This window comes from Phragmites australis, chromosome 24 (assembly GCF_958298935.1).
Source record: "Phragmites australis chromosome 24, lpPhrAust1.1, whole genome shotgun sequence".
Lineage (NCBI taxonomy): Eukaryota > Viridiplantae > Streptophyta > Magnoliopsida > Poales > Poaceae > Phragmites > Phragmites australis.
Window position 1 is genome coordinate 4890110 of NC_084944.1, and position 16957 is coordinate 4907066.

At 42.5% G+C, this 16957-nt stretch overlaps 2 protein-coding genes across 2 annotated transcripts; one reads left to right on the forward strand and one right to left on the reverse strand.

The window, feature by feature from the left end:
• The first annotated feature begins 443 nt into the window (after nt 1-443).
• On the forward strand, nt 444-3542 carry LOC133907319 (uncharacterized). Its single transcript, XM_062349336.1, has 2 exons — nt 444-1233; nt 2770-3542. Exons 1-2 carry the CDS (start codon nt 784-786, stop codon nt 3349-3351), a joined length of 1032 nt encoding a protein of 343 aa, XP_062205320.1. The 5' UTR covers nt 444-783; the 3' UTR covers nt 3352-3542.
• Nucleotides 3543-3898: 356 nt separating this feature from the next.
• Nucleotides 3899-16540, reverse strand: LOC133907318 (endoribonuclease Dicer homolog 3b-like). The gene is given in 27 exon segments (XM_062349335.1): nt 3899-4430; nt 5045-5156; nt 5309-5384; nt 5471-5554; nt 5840-6166; nt 6401-6682; nt 6757-7233; nt 7616-7825; nt 7914-8122; nt 8258-8355; nt 8444-8949; nt 9037-9311; nt 9893-10158; nt 10462-10677; nt 11476-11636; nt 11711-11903; nt 11995-12100; nt 12669-12804; nt 13511-13663; nt 13792-13923; nt 14033-14097; nt 14746-14815; nt 14982-15116; nt 15675-15788; nt 15918-16101; nt 16202-16311; nt 16314-16540. Coding segments are annotated over 27 exon segments (4941 nt in total). The 5' UTR covers nt 16359-16540; the 3' UTR covers nt 3899-4231.
• Nucleotides 16541-16957: the final 417 nt, after the last annotated feature.

Sequence of the window (16957 nt, forward strand, 5' to 3'; positions counted from 1 at the left end):
TTTCGTGTATAGCAACATCACTACCAGTTCGTAAGCCATCGGCAGCGATGAGCTGATATATAAAACTGATTCTGTAGTAGTGTGGAGTAGTTCTGCACAAGGGACATACGGCCGTACCGATTTCCCAGAGAACAAGCAAAAGTCTGCTCTAAAATTTCCTGAGCTTAAACATCACATCACTAGCTAATTAATTAGGTAGTGTCATGGGAAATTCATTTTACAAATTTAAATAGTATCTTCTTTTACGTTTTCTATACCTTCCAAATTTTCCTGCCTTCAATCTTCTAGAATTCATTCCATTCATCGATGATGCATTTTTATCCTATCAATTCCTTATGATTTTCTCTTTCACTTCTACACATACGAGGAGTCAGGGACTACACGTATTACTGCTATCGTATTTCCCCATATGGACCGAGGACGATCGTGCTGAAGCGACAATATCAATATACTTCCCCTCCTCTCTGGCACCAGTCTTGTGCGGTCGCCACAAAGCGGTCTCCCGCGATCGTATTGGCCAGTCGATCTCCTCCCATTTTTCTCAGCGGCGACCACGACTAAAAATTCCTCGTCGCCTTAGCTTCCGCGAGCTGCTCTACGTGCCAGGGCTGTTCCATGAGTTGCAATCATGACCCGCGGATCAACACCGCGTGCGCCCCTAAAAAATTAATCCTCGAATGGCCGTCTTCCAAATTCTAGCAGAAGCATAGATACACAGCCTGATCAAGAAAGAGCTCCTGAACAAAGCCTCCAAGAATCCAAGCCTCCGAGACTTCTTGTGCCATGCCGCGGCAACATGTTGGCACGGCGCCGGCCACCGTCCCCGGCCGATCGGCGCGTGCTGCTCTAGCGGCTGGGTTCATGCCTGGGCGCGACAAGAATCGCGCTGCCACCGCCGACGATGCCGACGACGACGTTGCTGGCGCTCCTGGCGGGCAGCGGTGCTCGTGCCTGCCGTTCTGCTTCTTGGGAGGCAGGGGAGCGGCTTCCGGCGGCTCCGGAGCCGCGCGGGGTCGGAGACGGCGCCGCAGGTTCATGAACAGGCTCTCGTGGTTCTCCTCCTGGCCGTGGCTCCAGAAGAGCGGCAAGAAGGAGGCGGACGGCGACAGCAAGAAGAAGAAGGGGACGAAACGGAGGGGGAGGCGGATGCTGCTGCTGCTCACGACGTCGCTGCAGGCCAAGAAGGCGCTCGCGTCCGTCGTCTCCGGCAACAGCACCCTGCTACCGGCCAAGGTACGTCACGTCAGGTCACGTCCCTACGTGGAGATAGCCATGGCCGCGCGCACACGATCTTGAGCAGTTGATCATTGCACCGTGATTCATTAATCACAGGACGACGTACGATGCTGCTCGATCGATTGCGTGGCCAGTTAATTTTGCCCGTCCATTCGCGCGATCACCCTTGGCGTGTTGCCGGTGGAGTTAGCGGCGAGTAGGTGGGTGGGTTAACGTGATTGGCGTCATGGCGATGGGCGTGGGGGCCAACCGCGGGAGGCTGCGTGGTTGACCCACCAGCGCCGTCGCCGGCTGTCACGATGGTCTGACAGTTGGACCGAAAGCCCACCCAGCTGAGAGTCAAAGGGGACCTATATCAGGCAATCGTCCATAACAACAAAGGCATAGAAGAACATACAAGAAATCTATATTATTTTTCCCTAAGTCTTCTTCCTCCCTGAGCTATCCCTTCTATAATCCCTTGCTCTGCTGTTGTTCTCTTCTTCTTAATCTAGCTTGCTAATCTCCCTAGTCTTTGCTGCTCTCTCTACCAATTGTATTTTACTGAGTAATTGGATTTGGTCGGCAATTCTTATCGCTGATGTTTGAGAGTGAATTGAGGTGTTCATGTGTTAATTCTTTGTTTGATTGAGAGAGGAACGTGACATCGGTCCTCACTCTGTCTCCGGCGTGCACATCACTGTTGTGAGGTTTTGGACGCATCACTTTGGCTCGTCACGTGGGTTTACGAAAACCTTGTGATTGAAATGGACGTGTCTAGTATTGTGCACAGTCAAGAATAGTATATTACTAGTAGGGATTAAAATTTACCGAAATTTCAGTGAAATTTTGCTAATATCAGGAATTTCAAAGGGAACGAAATATTTAATTCTGAAAAAAATTCACTTGCATGTGAGACTCACAAAGAAGATGGCGAAAAATATCGATTTTTTCACCGTGAATGAAAAGAATTAGAAAACGAAACTGAAATCCCTGATTCGTAGGACTCTCTGATGAATCTTGAAGGGTTCGAATTCGAACTTTTCAAAAAGAAATTTCATCAGCGATGAATTCGCCTAGCTGGCCGCCATCTTTGTTACTAGTTCGCTACCACCTCCTAGCTTGTGCATATTGATCCATGTTCGCCATCTTTTGCCACTAAGCAACTCATCAGCGATCCAAATCAAGCGTGATGTCCCGAATTTAAATTCTGGCTTTCCGTGGGCGACAACAGCAAGCAACGTGATACTAAAATCGTTCTGTTTGCTTTCGCTGGGCCCATACGCTGCTGATGACGGGAACTCTATCCTAGTCAAGTACTCATCGCTTATTGACATGGTCTGCAGGTTAGCAGTTTATTTTTTAAAAAAAGTTTAATTATTTGCTAAAATAGCCCCGGTTTTATGCACGATGGGACCCGGCTCCTCCTTGGAGGATAGGTTATTGCCAGTCGTCCGCATGTAGCACCCGTTTTGACGCCCAGGGGCGCCGAACCCGGTTTGCGGCTGCTCGACAACAGCTCACAACATTGCGCTACAAGCGCGTCTGCTGCAGGTTAGCAGTTTCAGCGATGCCAAGAAGGAAAACAACCGCAAGCCACGGCCAACGGCAGACGACAACGCGTCAAGCGGCACCAGGCAACCGCAAGCCGCTACGGCAGCGACGAGCACCAGAGGAAGCACGGCGCCTGCTCTTGCTCGGCAGGAGACGAGCCAACCGTGCCCGAGACCAACCGACGAGCCGCCGGCGGCCAGCCGCGTCTGGCGAGCCCCATTGAGGCGCCACTCGCTTCATCAGCCCGACCACACCGAGCGGCCGGCCGGCGCCGGTGGCCTGTGGACGGCGGCGACGACGCTGGGCGTGATCGTGCTCTTCGGCCGCGTCACCGCGGTGGTCTTCCTGTGCTCGTGCCTGTACGGCACGCGCTTCGTCCGGTCGCGGGTGACTGGCGCCAGTGCCAGTGCCAAGGCCAAGAGCAGTGGCGGTAGCAGCAGTAGCCGGCGGTTCGGTGACCCGGTGGGGGTGGCCGCCGAGAAGGCCGTGGAGCTGTCCACCACGGAGGAGTGCAAGAAGGTGGTCATGGCAGGGTTGCTCGAGAGGGCCGACAAGAGGCCCTCGTCGCGCTTTGGTAGGTAAAATCACAAGCTGACGTTGTAAATGATGCCAGATGCCATTTTCTGTTGGGAGTGTGAACAATTTTGGTGGCTGGCATGGTGCGCTGGTGGTGATACCAGTATTTGTTTTTTGTTTTCTTCTTTGGTGAATTTGGCATGGAGGAGAGCTCTGTAATTCTGTGTACGATTGGAATGGTTTTTGGTTATGCTCAATGGCTGACATGGCATTCAATGGGACGACACTTGTGGGCACAAGTATAGGAGCTTCAGGTGTTCTGGAACAGCAGTGGATTCAGGCTTAAATGTGAGAAATCAGCTTAGTTGCACGAATCAAACAATAGCATTCGTTCAGTTGAACTAAGGTCCTAACTCCTAAGGATCCAAACCAAGGGTGAACTCTGGCTTGGAGCGAAGATGGCACAAATTCCACTAGGGACCAGAAAGAAATTGGAGCTTGAAATCCTATTTTGGTACTGACAGCTGTTGAAGCTAAGAGGTCTAGGCGTGGATAGTTTCACAAAATGTGGGTCGAAATCGTACCGGTGACCAGTATTAATTCTTGCAAAATGTTTTGCTTTATCCATCAAGTAAAACTATAGATTGTAAACTTTGAGAAGGCAGAAACGTACAGCTCTAGCTTGTTTATACAGTAGTATTGTGGAGTAGGAACTAGATTCTGGAGAACCCAAGTGGCCAGGTATTCTTGTTAAGGAAATGAACGGTAAAGTACCATACCACTATACCACCTAGTACTAAATAACACATACTACAGTCAGTCTATGCATATCGAGTATTTCAGACACATTTTCAGCACAATTCACTTTGGGAGGGAGGCATCCATTAACTTAACTGGCATATTGATCCATGTTGCTTTTTGGGGAATATCGATCCATTTTGCTTCGCTACGTCTTGCATATGCAGACCTTGAGTTCTTGAAGTTTCTGAAGCATTATCAACGATGCTGAATCTTGAGAGCTCTTTTTGTCGGTTCGTCGCTCACCTTGAAGTGTAATGACTGTCACATCAGGTATGTGCAGGGTGATGGTTGAAACAAAGCTATTAAAGTTTGTAGTTGTAACGCCATCAAGAGAAATAGGAGTCCTGTTGCAGCAAAAAAAAAGAAGAAGAAGAGAACATCATGAAAATACCCCAAATATCGCTCGATTAATTGATGAGATATATATTCAACACAAAGAAGCATGAGAACTGGGTGATAGCTCAGTTGGTAGAGCCTCCCGTCGAGGAGGCCACCCACTCGGGCTCGAACCCGGGTGCGTGCGGCGGGTACCTCCCTGAAAAATCTGGTTTCAGAGTGATCCTTGGCAGCCACGGTTCGGAACCCCCGCCCCCCCCCCCCCCCCCCTTAAAAAAATCAAAGCCCAGGGAACATGTCCTCCCCGTGGTCAAGGAAAAAACAAGCATATAAAAAAACCACTGCTCAGATATGTAATAGTGCAGATGATTTTTTATGGCTTAAAAAATAAACACTAAACCCGCCATACTATCTGCATTCAGATGGTAGGTTTCCCTTTTTTCCCCTGAAAATTGGTGACAGAGCATTAGAACCCTGCTGTTTTCTGCAGGTAGTCACGTGTGAATCACGAATCTTAAATAATTTCTGGAAGAGCAAATGAATAAGCATTACCAAGGTTCATGTGAATGAAGTTTCACATTCTTTTAATAGAAAAAGTATATTTTGGTATTCTTGTACATACCTAAACCTTTGTTCCACAAATTCAAATTCCGGCATTGGCCACTGCAAACTCTTGCATAGCCTAAAAAGAGCAGTCCGGGGTCCACCTTTATCCATTTTGAGAGGAAGAACAACTGAAAGCATATGAAATGGCATGGTATCTGAGTACTGCTAAATATTTTGCGGAAGTTAGGACCATGTAGAGACAACAAATTTGAGTTCTAGTATTTCTTATTGATAGCTGGCAAGGTAGTGAGTACCATATAACAAGCAAAACAGGGCATACCTGCTTCTCTCACCGAGGAAAGAGCTTCTAGGCTATGACTGCCATTCACATCAGGATAATCAATTTGGGGTTCCAACTACAGAGAAGCAATAATGTTAATTACTCAGAATTAAGTTCTATAATTTGATAAATCATTTGGTGCAAAACTCTCTAGAAGCTTACGCTTGTCAATTGAAATTGCAGTTCTGAAACAATATCCAACTGCTTAGCCTTAGAGAAACATTGTTTAATTGAAAGACCCCGTTTCTGCATAAAAGTTTAACATCAGTGTCTAGCATAGTGGAATAAATAACCAACAAAAACAAAGCATCTATTGCCAAAGCACCAAAACACCAGCGATCTTTTCTTTATGGCATTTGAAACACCCCAGGAAGAGTGTGCAAGAGATTTGAATGTTTCCATTGCAATAGGACAGAAATTTACACCCAGGGTGTAGTTATGCTGCCCATTAACACCATAATGAGGCACCTGCCCCAACCCCATGAACTAGACACTTTTTCACTATTTTTATTTCTGTTCGAAGAAACCTACCTTCAGATCGGCCAAAATATGGGCTGCTGCCTTTGCCTTTGCACTCTTCTTTTTTCTGTCATGTCCTTGGGCTATCAGCAGTTCATCTCGTAATTGCACCGTCATCTCTATAATTAATTCTTCTCCTTCACCAGTACATTTTGAATTTATGAAGCAACCAAGGTGACTACATAACTCCAGCAACTCACGGTAAGGTGGCAACGCAAGCTTATCAGGGGTAATCATCGGAGAGAGCAACGGTTCAACAATCTTCCAAACCAGATCAACATTAAAATTTGTGTCTATAAATATTGCACCGGTAATACTTTCCATAATGTCTCCAAGAACCTATACAAGAAAGAACAAAATTTGCTTTCTAACTTGTATGCATGATGTTGACTGGGGAAAAGCTCCACATTGATGAGTAAAGAGAAATAAACATCACAGAAACAATAAAAGCACAATATTTGTTTACGAGAATATGCATGAGAGATGTGCATCGTATGCTAAGATAGATAAAAACACAATGTTGAAAACAAGGCTCTTAAAACCATGAACATAAGTAGCACTATATTTTCTAACCTTGGGTACTTTGCATGTAGCATGTTGGAGGAATTCATTCTCTTTCCCATGGCACTCCAAATTGGACTTAACATATTCTGTTATTTGCTCCAAAAGTATTCCAGATCCATGCTGTAGATGATTATGAATGTTGTTTCTTACAACTGCTTGTGCAAAATTGTCATTACTAACCAAAGCAGAACGTAAGTCTGTTAATTCTCCAGGATCAATATCAGTGTGGGTAACATAGAGATGCCGTGTGATTAGTAAATCCAGGACAGAATCACCAAGAAATTCCAGCCGCTGATACAAAGCAGTAATTAAGACGTGTTAAAACTGCTACACCTACAAATACAGAACTACTTTGTTTGACTGACCTGGTAACAGTAGTCGACCCCTAATTCTTGCAGAGATGGATGAGTTATGGCTTCAAGCAGGAGGCTCTTCACTGAGAAGCTGTACTTCAGTTTTGCCTCCAGTTCCTCAATATCATTTAATTTTGATAGATAGCACAGATGATATGCATTAGATTTCACTTCCTGCACTAATTGCATATCACATCTGATATCAATACCAAACCACCGCATAACCCAAAGTGCACCAGCAATGCCACCACCAATATAATATGCTCCAACTAGTGCTTCAACACAATCAGGTACTGTTTTTGAGCACATCCATCTGTGACCTCTGTCACATGGTTTTCCTACAACAAAAGATGGATCGTCTCTGATATATCTTCCATCAACAGGAACAAATGCAGTCTCGATTCCACATCTACAAGGAAAAGGGCGCAACGATATCTGTCCAGGAGCGACCCAACGACGTGTGTCAAATGCACTATCACGTACATAACCCTGAAAGAATGGCAATATATATGCATTAAAGAAAATGAAACCTCAATCAGAAAAGATTTAAAAGAAATCAACCAGATGACACCAGTTGTTGAGGCCTCTGATGTAGGAAACTACAGATGGGTGGCACAGTAAGGAAAGCAATGTAACTGGACCCCTATTGTCCTTCTAGCATGAATACATCCATACATCCTTTTCCATTTGGACTAAGCTTCTGGGAAATTTCAACTTCATTACATAATGATAAGCAATTATTGGTGTCATTCTCAAACAGAACTGGTTGTTGCCTATTCCACAGGATGTAAAGAAAATTGACTAACAGAACCTAGTGTAAACTTCAGGAAGTTGACACCATGCAAATGGAATTAGGCTTAAAAGCATCTACCTGCAAGGATCGCCATATTCCATGTTTATGAAGTGTGGCATTGCATACGGCCTTGGATCTCATATCAGAAAGATGACCTTCATGTTTCATTGGATATCTCAGGAACAAGTCACATCCTATTACATATTTCAGTACTGAGTCTCCTAATAACTCTAACCGCTCTAGAGAAAATGTCTCACAGCACCTTAAAGTTGTGATAGCTTCCAAAATCTGACAGGAGGAGAAATCAAATTGCTGAGTTATGCATTACTATCCTTGGCAAATAAAACAATATGTAATGTCATGAAAGAGAACAAACCAGACTACTTGGTACGCATTGAGTGTAACCAATATCTCTGCGAAGTTGGCTGGCTAGCATGAGAGACTGAAGCCGATGCATTACAGAAGGGAGTAAATAAAATGATTTGAGAACATCGGTTGTGACATCAATGTGGATGAGTAGTTCAGGTGGGACCCGGGCATGAATTTGTTTTTTTCCCACGAGCAGAGGATTGCCAGTAGAACCATCTGCCATACGGTGTGTGGAATGTCATGTAAAAGCAGAGCCAATAGTAACACAGTTGCTATATTGAAGACATGCAATTCATTACAGCAGAGCAAGAGAATAAACGTACTAGACTAGAATTTAGTCATTTACAATACCTTGGTACTTCAATTTTGAAAAAAGTAGATTGTGTGCATGGTGGCTTTGCTTTAACAGCAACAAAGGTTGTCCTGGATGTTGAATAACAATACCATACCTACAAATAAGTCAAAAATAGATAAATTAGTGAGGAAGCATACCAGAAAGAATATTTCTTGAATTAAGACATGTAAATGAGCAATTACTTTTGATGGTAGTAGTCCACGAATGAAGAAAATGGTGAAGCTTTCCCATTATACATCTCATCAAATGAGTCGTCTGCAGTTGTGTCAAAAATCAAGTCAAGAACAGAATATATCCTCCCAGTATGAAGAGATAGCACGACTGAATCTTTGACGCTGGAAAAATGAAGAGATTTATTCGCCAGATGAATGATGTCTTCTCCCTTGTTTCTTTTATGTGGAATTAACTTTCCATAATCAAGATTTCCATCTTCTAGATACAAATTTCTCAACTGTTCAACTGCTCCAGAGCAGGATTCGATGGCTTCCCAGTTTATGTTTAGATCATGCCGGATATGTGAGGAATGCCTCAAAGGCAAAAGTAAGTACATGTTGTCCGAGCTCCATTGTATTTCATAGCCTTTTCTGAAAAGAAATTCCCTTTGCAGTCCACTCGTTCGGGAACCATGAAATAATCTACCAAATATACCATTGAAGAAGAATTCTTGAAATAACTTCCCTTTATGCAGCTGAAGAAAACTAGGACAAATAAGCCACTGTTAAACATTACGAAATTCTAGCAACGGGAATGCAAGTAGTATTGTTTCTTGAAGAACCTGCTCTTTGTTTAGTTGAATTTTTCCACAAGGAGTTATGGTGGTGTAGACTATTTTATTAGGGATAAGGAAGAGATCTATTTCTGAATGTGCCACATCATCGTCAAGTACTGATTCCATTAAGAGAACGAACCCAGCATAGTTTTCACCTTCTTGGTCACAGAGAAAATCAAATTTATAAGGATTCAGAGTGACAGTTCCACTTTCATGGATCCAATTTCCTGATAGACCTTGAACGTTTATTGTTCCATGAAGCTCCTTTCGTTTAGTTGTTCCTGCCGAAATGGGGAAAGGGCAATGAAAAAAATATAGAATCATCTTCAGAAGGAGAAGCGCTCATAGCTGTTGGCATACTTTACGGGAATGCTACTGTCAACTTTCATTTGCAGACTTAAGTATGTAGTGTATTGTTCAAATCAAATGTTAAAAGTAACAAATTAGAGAGAGTGGCTACATAAGGGCAACAGAGCAAGGTAGTTTCAAATCAAGCTCCCAATTTTCTCAAAATTGTAATTTTCCACTTTTGGAAGAGCATTTTCAAAGGAACAAGAAACCGTAGATTTGTTACTACAAAAGAAATCAAGGCTGCTTTCATTTCTTCTTGGAAAAAACAACACTATATATGAAGAGAGTTTCAGTAAAAGTAATTATAATGCAACATGCAAGACAACAAACAGATTCTACCAGCACTAGTTTCATCTTGGTATGAAAAATTTCAGACCCATTCCGAGTCACAATCATTTTGAACAGTATTTTATTAGTACTAAAACAGAGCAAAACAGACAAAGAGATGTTCCACTCCAAGAAATCTTGATATAAGCAAGAGTGCAAGACTTGCATGGCATTAGGCCCATACCTGGTCCAGAAAGACATTTTTTATCTTTTATAGTTGTATCAATATTCATAGGCTCTTCAATCAAGGGTACTAGATGATCACTGAGTTCTCCCAGCTTATGTAATTTCTTGCATGCCTCCAGGGATACAAGCTGCTTGGCTAAATTACATGTACTGCTTGAAGGACCAACTATACTTCGAAAAGCAGCATTGGGAGGCATTGTCAAGGTACATTGATATGACCCATCTTTGAGACCCACCTCAAAGGAAGGCTTTGGCATGTAATACCTGCAGAAGGGTGCTGCGATGAACAAACACTTTTATGCAACTAAAATACAGCCCACATAAGTCAGGTAGGAGGAATAGTTTTTGTACTGTGTGTGACATTTAAGTCTGGCCAACTTTTCAGCCCACATAAAAATGCTATCCATAACAGCAACAAATCCACTTGAAATTTTAAGCTTACAGTCATGCTCAATTATCATGCCAACGTTGAAATGCTAAATTTTAAGAAACTAAACTCTCTTCAGGCATACGCAAACTAATAGAACAACAAAGGTTATAAATAGTTACAGGAAGGTGTAAGTATACCTATCTTTAGGAAGCTTCTCACAGTATTTATAAATTAGATTGACACAGCAGTCTGCCGTGATAGTCGCTCCTGTTGAGTCGACATGGTATGTGTAATTCACTTGGAGAGGCAAATCATATGATGGAGTACTCGGCTGTTTATGCAGTGCAAAGTTTTTAACATAGTATTCAGTTCGTATTATACGAAATATGTGTTCCTGCTGCACCAAGTTCCCCCTAAAAGTTCCACAAAAGAAGAAAAGATGTAAACATGGGTGTGATTTAAACATGGGTGTGATTTAAACATGGGTGTAACTTCTTTTTTGTTTCAAAAATTGACAAGCTAAAAGATTCAGCAAACTAGGGCTCAGTTTGCTTCTTGACAAATACATAATTGCACCATTCATATCAAACCAAGTTATGCAAGGAACATATAATTATTCCCTCCATTTCTTTTTGTTGGACGTTTTAGCTCTAAGCACACAGATTAAGGAACATTAAAACTGAGGAGACAACAAGCAAAAAGACCATACTAGCCTTGCTCTTCCGCTGCAGGAAACAAAACGATCAAGCAATGCTGACTCTTTGTTGAATGCGTAGAGAAAAACTACCAGGTGCATGCTCTCTATTTATTGCTTGCAGCTTTCAAACTCCCAATCCTCTCTCTCGTGGTGGGGAGACGAGGCGGAGTGAGGAAACTGTAGGTGACCGAGCCACTTTATTCTCATGCATGTGAGCGTGGTTGGCAGTAATGAAATGGGGGCAAAATAGGAAGTGGTGAATGATCGCTTGGAAATGTTAAACGCCCTACAAAACGAAAAAAAATGCAATCCTAAGACGCCCAACATAAAGAAATGGAGGGAGTACTATTCTAGATCACATAATTATTTGCATAGCTGGTCTCCAACCTATTAACATGATTGGTGGAAAATGAACTTAGCATGGGAGTAAATCACTGTGACTACATAAATTTTTTTTCTAAAGCTAAATAACCTATATCAAAGTGCAATCGATGACGTGTGATAATCTTTGTACCTCTCAATCATAAGAACATAAGTTGAACTGCTTCTTCTGGCACGCCCACGAGACTGGACATAGCTACAAACAGTTCTGGGTAGGTCGAAGCGTATCACACAAGAACAGTTAGGTACATCAATGCCCTCTTCAGTCACATCTGTTGTGAAAAGCAAATTCACCTAGAAATTGACATAAAGTTAGCATATCATTTGAAATCCTATTTAAATCAAATTTGACAAGTAACACATCATACCTTCCCAGATCGGAACAAATCCAAAGTAAATCTCTGCACTGCTGGGCTCAAAGCATCTTTTGATGTACTCCCTCCAGTCAAGTAAGAAATTGAAAAACGAGAGATGTTTACAATTCCTCTCATAAACCTTTCAACAGCTTTGGCTGTCATAATTCTTTCTACAAAAATCAGGCAAAGCACTTCCTCTGATGAGCTGTGGAGAAAACACACATAAATGTATCTTTGTACCAACAAAAGACCAAAAATAGGCAAAACTAAACATCTTGAGTGGAGTGTGGTATTACCCAAATGATTTGAAAATATTGATCAGTGTCTCCACTTTAGAAGAAATATATCCCCTCTTAGTTAGTTCCGCAGAACCAGATTCTGATTTCATTATATCCTCATAACCTATTATACAGCGATGCCATAAGAATTAAAAAGCAAAATGCATAAAAGTTGTAGCTTCGTAGATGGTGACAGTATAGTGAGATATCAGTAAAACAATGCCTAAAAAGGAGGAATCAGAAAAGATGCAGATAAACAATAACTTCAATATGAAAGCTGCAGGATTTAATCTTGGAAGCTATAGATTCACACAACAGGAACTGCTGAAAGTTCCTTGTGTCTTTGTGGCACGACTCAAAAGGGCATCGAGCATGCCAAAAAAAAAATGTTTAGAAGCATGCCTTTCTATTCTTTTTATTTTGCAACATGACATGCAAATTACAAAAAACAGGGTGATTACTCTATTTAGTATTGAAGGCTACTTTACAGTAGAGCATTAACTAAATACAAGGAAATAAATAACAGTCAATAGGGAAGATAGTGCAGATTATCGTACTTATGTAGGCTATGTAGTTGCAAGGGAAAACAGTAAGATATTAAACATACTTTTGAGCTATATAACTAATGCATGCTTGCTTATGCAGTTATCATCTGAAATAAGAAACTGAACATAACATAGAGTGCATCATACCCTGTGGCAAAATTTCCTCTATCAAACCTAAAGCTTCTTTAAAATAGGACACCTGTAAGTTCAAGCTAGCTTTAGAAAAGAGGCAGTCTTCGGAATCACCTACTGTCTTAATGCTTTCGTTATATATTTTCACCACCTGTTAGAAAAATAAATAAAGAGTTAGCTTATAAGCAATTCAAACTGTACATGTTGTTACTCTGGTTAATAAGATTTCAAGCACAAATACATGAATGCTTTTCTAGAAAAGAACAACATAATCCTTCAAAACAGAAATAAACAATTTGAAGAAATGAAATGCTATGGGAGAATCCTTGCGAACATAGGATTAGGACCACAGATTTTCCAATACAAAACTGGTATTTGTGAGCAGTGTTACACTATTAAGACTGGCAGGGAAATAACCAGAAAATACAGCAAAATTTATTCGCTGAGTGGAGCCATTTTTTTTATGGTGAAACAGGAGAAAATACAAGAACACAATGGTTATTCTCAATTCATGTATGGTATCTTAATGGTGTTTCCCACAATCAACCAAGATGAGCAAACTCGATCGTGCAATAGGTTAGTTTCAGTTATTGCTCAAATAGTCCAGGAACTATCATAACAAAACTATTCCCTCATCCCTGCCAATTTTTTTCTATTACAATATATATTTCCCTGGCTGGGCATGAGTCAATAGAAATAATTAACACATGTGTGCAGGAATGTCTGAATCAATTTAACAGGACACGGGAACCTATGCAGCTACTAGTCAACAAATAGGATGAGATGTAGCACAATGACCATTATAATTCTTAAGAAAAAGAAAGATATAAATACTCAATGATTAGATAATACAATACCTCCAAGGTAACAATTGGACCAAGAGTATTTAGTCCGTACAATATCTTCCCATGGTATCTGGACAAGGTCTTTCTTGACATCTCCAATATACTATCAGTGTCTTCATATTTATTAGGTGATGATTCTTGTAGACTAACCAACAAAGCATCAAACTGCCCAACAGTACAATGTTTAAACAGATAAACATATACACAAAGGGGGAAAAGATACAAGGTATTCTAGGGTGTGGCTACTTGAAACGATATGATTGAGAAGAAATACAGTTGTTTAGTTCAATCACCTCCTCGAACAAGATCTGTAACTTTGATTCCAGATCATCAAAATCAATCAAGTAAGCATCATAGTATTTATTCACAATTGTTGCACCAGGGGCGAAGCTCTCAAGTTCATTCCTACCTTCTACGAAATATACCTGGGATAGCATGTAAGATATTGAAATCAATATGTTACTGCAAACTCAGGTTTCCTTAAAGAACTCAATAAATTTCAAAGCTAAAGAAGTTCTGGCTACTAGAGAAAACCTTGGCATCCAATATTAGTTCAAGTTGAGCAATCTGTGCTTCACAATCTTCTATTGTAGAAGCTCCTGAAAAAATGGAAGTCTTTAGAAATAAAAAGTTGCTGTAAATAGTAAGCAGGAAAATTAGAACCAGCATGGCGCGTTTTAAGGTAGGAATGTGCATCTGAGGTGTCAATATGTTCAAATAGGGCTTCCGTGCTACACTCTGCCTGTACCCAGCCAAACAATAGTTAAGGATCCTCCAAATGTGCATAGTTCGAAAATTCTATGCCTAATGAAACAATCATAGAACAGAAGACAACTTTGATGTAATAAATTGGTCACATGTAGCTTCCAGTAGGATGAATAGCAGCGCTAAAAATAATTGTTAACAAGAAAATTCAGTGCACACACAGGAGTCAAGTCAGATGCACAAACTGTGTTCTCCAAACATCAAAAAACTGAAGCCGCGACCAATATGACTGCTGAGCAGTAGAGCAGCATTAGCACAAGAGAGAGCAACATACTTGCAGGTAAGTATTATCTTGTGACGCACACAAGCATTAAATATCATCACAAGAGTTTTTCATGGCACATGACACAAAGAAAGGATGATAATTACAGTCATACAACATGATGATTGAAATAACTATAAAGCATAATTGCTGAAACAATTGACGAAAGAGAAAATACTCAAGGTACAGAGCACATGATTGTCATGTACATGATTCTTACCTTTTGTAGCAACTGGAGATGCCGTCATTCCAAATACAGCTGGCCTCCACTCAGAACCAATGTAAAATTCCTTTAAACTCAAGTAGGGTGTAAAACATTAGAAAAAATTGCATGACACTTTATTTATAAAATGCAATCCTAAGCAATTCATCTGCTCTACAAAAACTGCACGAGAGTATAGAGAAAAGCTTTATCGATATTTTCAGACCAAAGAAAAGATCTTCAAATCCCATTACCTTCATTATTCGTGAGTAGGGATGGTTTCCACAGGCACGATGACATTCATCAAATATTAGCAAGTTCATCGCACTCATTGTTAGAAAAGCATGCCTCAGAGCGTCCAACAATATCTGTGGCGTCATAACAACAATCTGAGAGAAAGAGGAAAAGAGTCATTGCTCAAGGAAAACGCATATTTCAAATCAGAGAGTAGATAAACAAAATATGGTACTTCAAAGTTCAAGCTGATAAGTGAACAATCGTATGCACAACTATGGTATCCAAGAGAAGAAACTAACTAGAAAGCTATATCATTTCAAATAATTTGACCAGAGTGGCATATTTGCAAGGATTGCAAGATCACACGAATGTAAGCCAAGTATCCTTGTAGCAATGACAACAGTGAAAGTTAAAATGATCAGGTCTTTGAGCCCTGAACCACCTACTTGGCTATTTCAAATATAGGGCCTTTCAAAGAATAACTTTAGTCAACAACTCTGACATTATGGACAATAACCTCAATCTACATTCGATGCAGGGCCACTACTGTCAACAAAACACAGTGTTGTCAGAAGGACAGGAGGTTTTGTGTCCCAAGCTATTTGTCAAGCACTTGGCAGGCACGGCAGTCGGTAAATTTTACAGTACATCACAATTAGTCAATTACCGCCTCAAGCATAGCACTGGCTTCAGTAAACCCCCATGCTTACCTCCTTACTCCCAATTTCCTCCTTCCAATGCTCAGCGCTCCACTCGCCGACCCCCGATGCCCCATGGCACTCCACCGCGTCGAGGTCCGTGTACTCCCGAATCACCTCGAATTGCTACAACAAAAGCACAGAGAAAGGGAAACGCAACCGCCTACAGATCAAAACACAGCATCCGCTCCACCTTCGCACAATGAGAACACAAAACGCAATGGCCGTTTGGTCGCCGCTGCAACAAACGCGCACCTGGTGGACGAGGTGCACGGTGGGCGCGAGGAACACCACGATCCGGCGCGGCGCCTCCCCTGCGCGCGAGCGGCGCGCGTGCTCTCGCGCGAGCATGACGGCGACCATGGTCTTCCCCGATCCGGTGTTGAGCACCGCGATGGTGTTGCCCCGCAGCGCCGCCGCGAACACCTCCACCTGGTACCTGCACGTGAAACCCCTCATCAGCTAAGACGCCAGCGGCCACGGCCCCGTAGCGCGACCGCGTGAGATCAGGGCGGGAGGGAATGTGAGCCGGTCCGTACCCCCGCGGCTGGAGCTGCTTGTGCGGGCGGCGAGGAGGCGGCAGCGGCGGCGGGGGCGGGGGAGGCGGGTCGGCGTCCTCGGCCATGGATGCGGCCATGGGGGCGGTGGGGCACTAGGGTTCGGCGCGGGTGAAGCCGCTGTGGTGGGGAAGCGCATGGCGGGTTGTGTGTATAAATCGGCGGGGCTGCGAGGCGGCAGACGCCGAGCAAGGGGAGACGAGCTGGGGGAGAAGGCGAAGTGCGTGAAGGTGGACTGGTGGGTGTGGGTGGCGGTGCGAAGCGTTCGTTGGCGCGGGGAAGGTTTCGCGTCGTGGGGGAGGCGGGCAGCCGTTGCGGACCGGAGAGACGGACCGTTTCTCGCTTCTGGGCGGCTGGCATGTGGGCTCAATTTGTCAGATGGCACGTGCCTGCGAGACGCAACACGAATGCTGCTTCCCTTCAGCCTCCTGATCATGCCATCCGGATGAATCTGTGTCTTTGCAACATCTCAAGCATTCGTTTTTTAGGAGACAGAGAGAATCATATTTTATGAAGTTTAGGGCATGTTAGTTGTAGAATCCGTAGAAACTCTTTTTATTAGATTGTGGATTATGAGATTTTATTATACAACTTAGGTTTTTTTTAATGAGAATCAATTTTTAGATTAAGATTCTTTATTTTTGCTTTTGCTTTTGCTTTTGGGATTAGAATCCATAATCAAAAACAAAAACAAATAGGGTCTTATTCTACCGAATTATGAACAATATAGTATGAGCT

What these genes read in the sequence shown, in the direction of transcription:
- LOC133907319 (XM_062349336.1), top strand. Translation starts at nt 784, where the DNA reads ATGCCGCGGCAACATGTTGGCACGGCGCCGGCCACCGTCCCCGGCCGA. An exon ending in GCACCCTGCTACCGGCCAAG is followed by an intron (nt 1,234 to 2,769) that starts GTACGTCACGTC and finishes CGTCTGCTGCAG; the next exon opens with GTTAGCAGTTTCAGCGATGC.